Source organism: Plectropomus leopardus, unplaced genomic scaffold (genome assembly GCF_008729295.1).
Source record: "Plectropomus leopardus isolate mb unplaced genomic scaffold, YSFRI_Pleo_2.0 unplaced_scaffold11486, whole genome shotgun sequence".
Lineage (NCBI taxonomy): Eukaryota > Metazoa > Chordata > Actinopteri > Perciformes > Serranidae > Plectropomus > Plectropomus leopardus.
This window is the reverse complement of record NW_024612157.1, coordinates 1-1,768: the sequence shown is the minus strand read 5'-3', so window position 1 is coordinate 1,768 and position 1,768 is coordinate 1. Positions and strand designations below refer to the sequence as shown.

The 1,768-nt window shown below is 39.0% G+C and overlaps 1 protein-coding gene across 1 annotated transcript; it reads left to right on the top strand.

The window, feature by feature from the left end:
* Nucleotides 1-149: 149 nt before the first annotated feature.
* Nucleotides 150-1,278, top strand: LOC121963508 (ependymin-like; the record flags this gene model as incomplete). The annotated part of the gene is made up of 3 exons (XM_042513794.1): nt 150-291; nt 987-1,021; nt 1,144-1,278. Coding segments are annotated over exons 1-3 (246 nt in total), but the record flags the coding sequence as incomplete, so codon positions are not given.
* Nucleotides 1,279-1,768: the final 490 nt, after the last annotated feature.

The window sequence follows — 1,768 nt, the reverse complement described above, 5'->3', positions numbered from 1 at the left end:
CTTATCAATAGTTATGCTTCACACCAGTGTCTACAAAGGAAGGCTATTACTTATGTGGTCATATTTTCCCTCGTGTGGGCAGTTGGTAAAAAATACAGAGAAGCAAGTGGCGTGAGAACAGCCATCTGTGAGCAGGTATATATGGAGGTGTGCATCGTCCGCTGAGACCAGAGCGCGCACAGGTTTAACCCGTCGGACTCCTAGAGCTTGTCAACATGAACTTCCTCACTGTGCTGTCCTGCCTCGGCCTGGTGCTGGTTGCTGCTGCCGCCCAGAAACCGAAACCCTGCGGTGAGTATTGACACACCTGTTAATGACCACAGAAAAAATGGCATTTTTTATGTCAGTTTGTAAAGCAGGACTTCAAGCGAAAGAAAGCAAGGTGAAGAAAGTTTAGGCAGTTGCTGAGAATAGAAATGATACAATTTCTATATGACAATGTTGCTGTAAGAGGCCAAAAAAAAAACCCAAGAAAATCATACACGGATAGTTTTATTGTCATTGTCACATGGTGTTTACCTCTTTTACAATACTGATACACGAGCAGCAGCTAGATATTAATGTTTTGTATTTTCCAATGTTTTGGAGGAATTTGTTTCATTTTTGGAGTTTAGTTGGCTTCGGAAGATACAAATCAAATATATTTAGTTTACTGCTTCCTGTAACCGCGGTCACCTAATTATTGTATAATGGGTTTTTGAATAGTTAGTTTTATTCACCAGCAAATGCACATTAGGCCGATAAAGTTCTTGTTTAATCTGTCTTAATATTTCCTACAAGTCACAGCCTATTATTATTGTTACTGTTGTTATTATTATTATTGGTGGCAGTAATAGTGGTAGTTATAGTAGCAATAAATGATACAGAAGAGCCAGATTATAGACATGCTTTATCAGTTCATTTACCCACCATGCTACTGTGTGCTATCTCATTTCATATCACTAAAAGAAATGATTTCTGCAGCATTTTGATTTTTTCTCCCACAGTTTCTCCAATGCTGATGAGTGGCGGCTTCACCATCGTGAGTGTGCTCATATGCTGCAACACATATAAACCTCCCTCACGTATAATCGCTCTTGGACGGGCCTGTGTCAAGTGATCTCTGTCTTTCCCTTCACTCCCTGCTCTCTGTCCCTTTTCTAGATGGATGACAGTGGACTCTACATGTCCACCGGAACAATAAGCTACGATGCTTTTGGTCAGAGGATGCGAGTTAGAAACTACAAGTTAGTTGGCAATCACACTTCTTCTATGGATCAGCTGATGCTTTTCAAAGAGGTAAGTGACCGAATGTGCAGATTAATTTGTGAACTAGGAATTTTACTGATGTCCTTGAATTCCCTTTTTCTCCAGCATCAGCATATATAAACACTGTTTTGCAGTACAGTCAGTGTCCCATGACCATGAATGATGGATTTTACTCCTAACAATGACAAATAATAGATGTAGTGAATAAATGCAGTATATTCTTTCACCTGATTCTGTTGAGTTGCAAAAGTCTGGGGCTGTTCATTAAATATTCAGGATGCTCAGGCTGGTGATTCCACACCACTGATATTGCTTTTAGCCGGTAGCAGTTTGGCTTATAGCCATGCCTGTTGTAGCTGCTAATGGTATTATGTCAGTAGGTTGAAATATTGCCATTATTACAACATGAATTTTTTTATCATATTAAAATGATACTGGTATTATCATGGATTACATGATATGGTACACCCCTAATCTCCAGCTTAAGTATAAAACATACAATGTTATAATGTCTAATTTT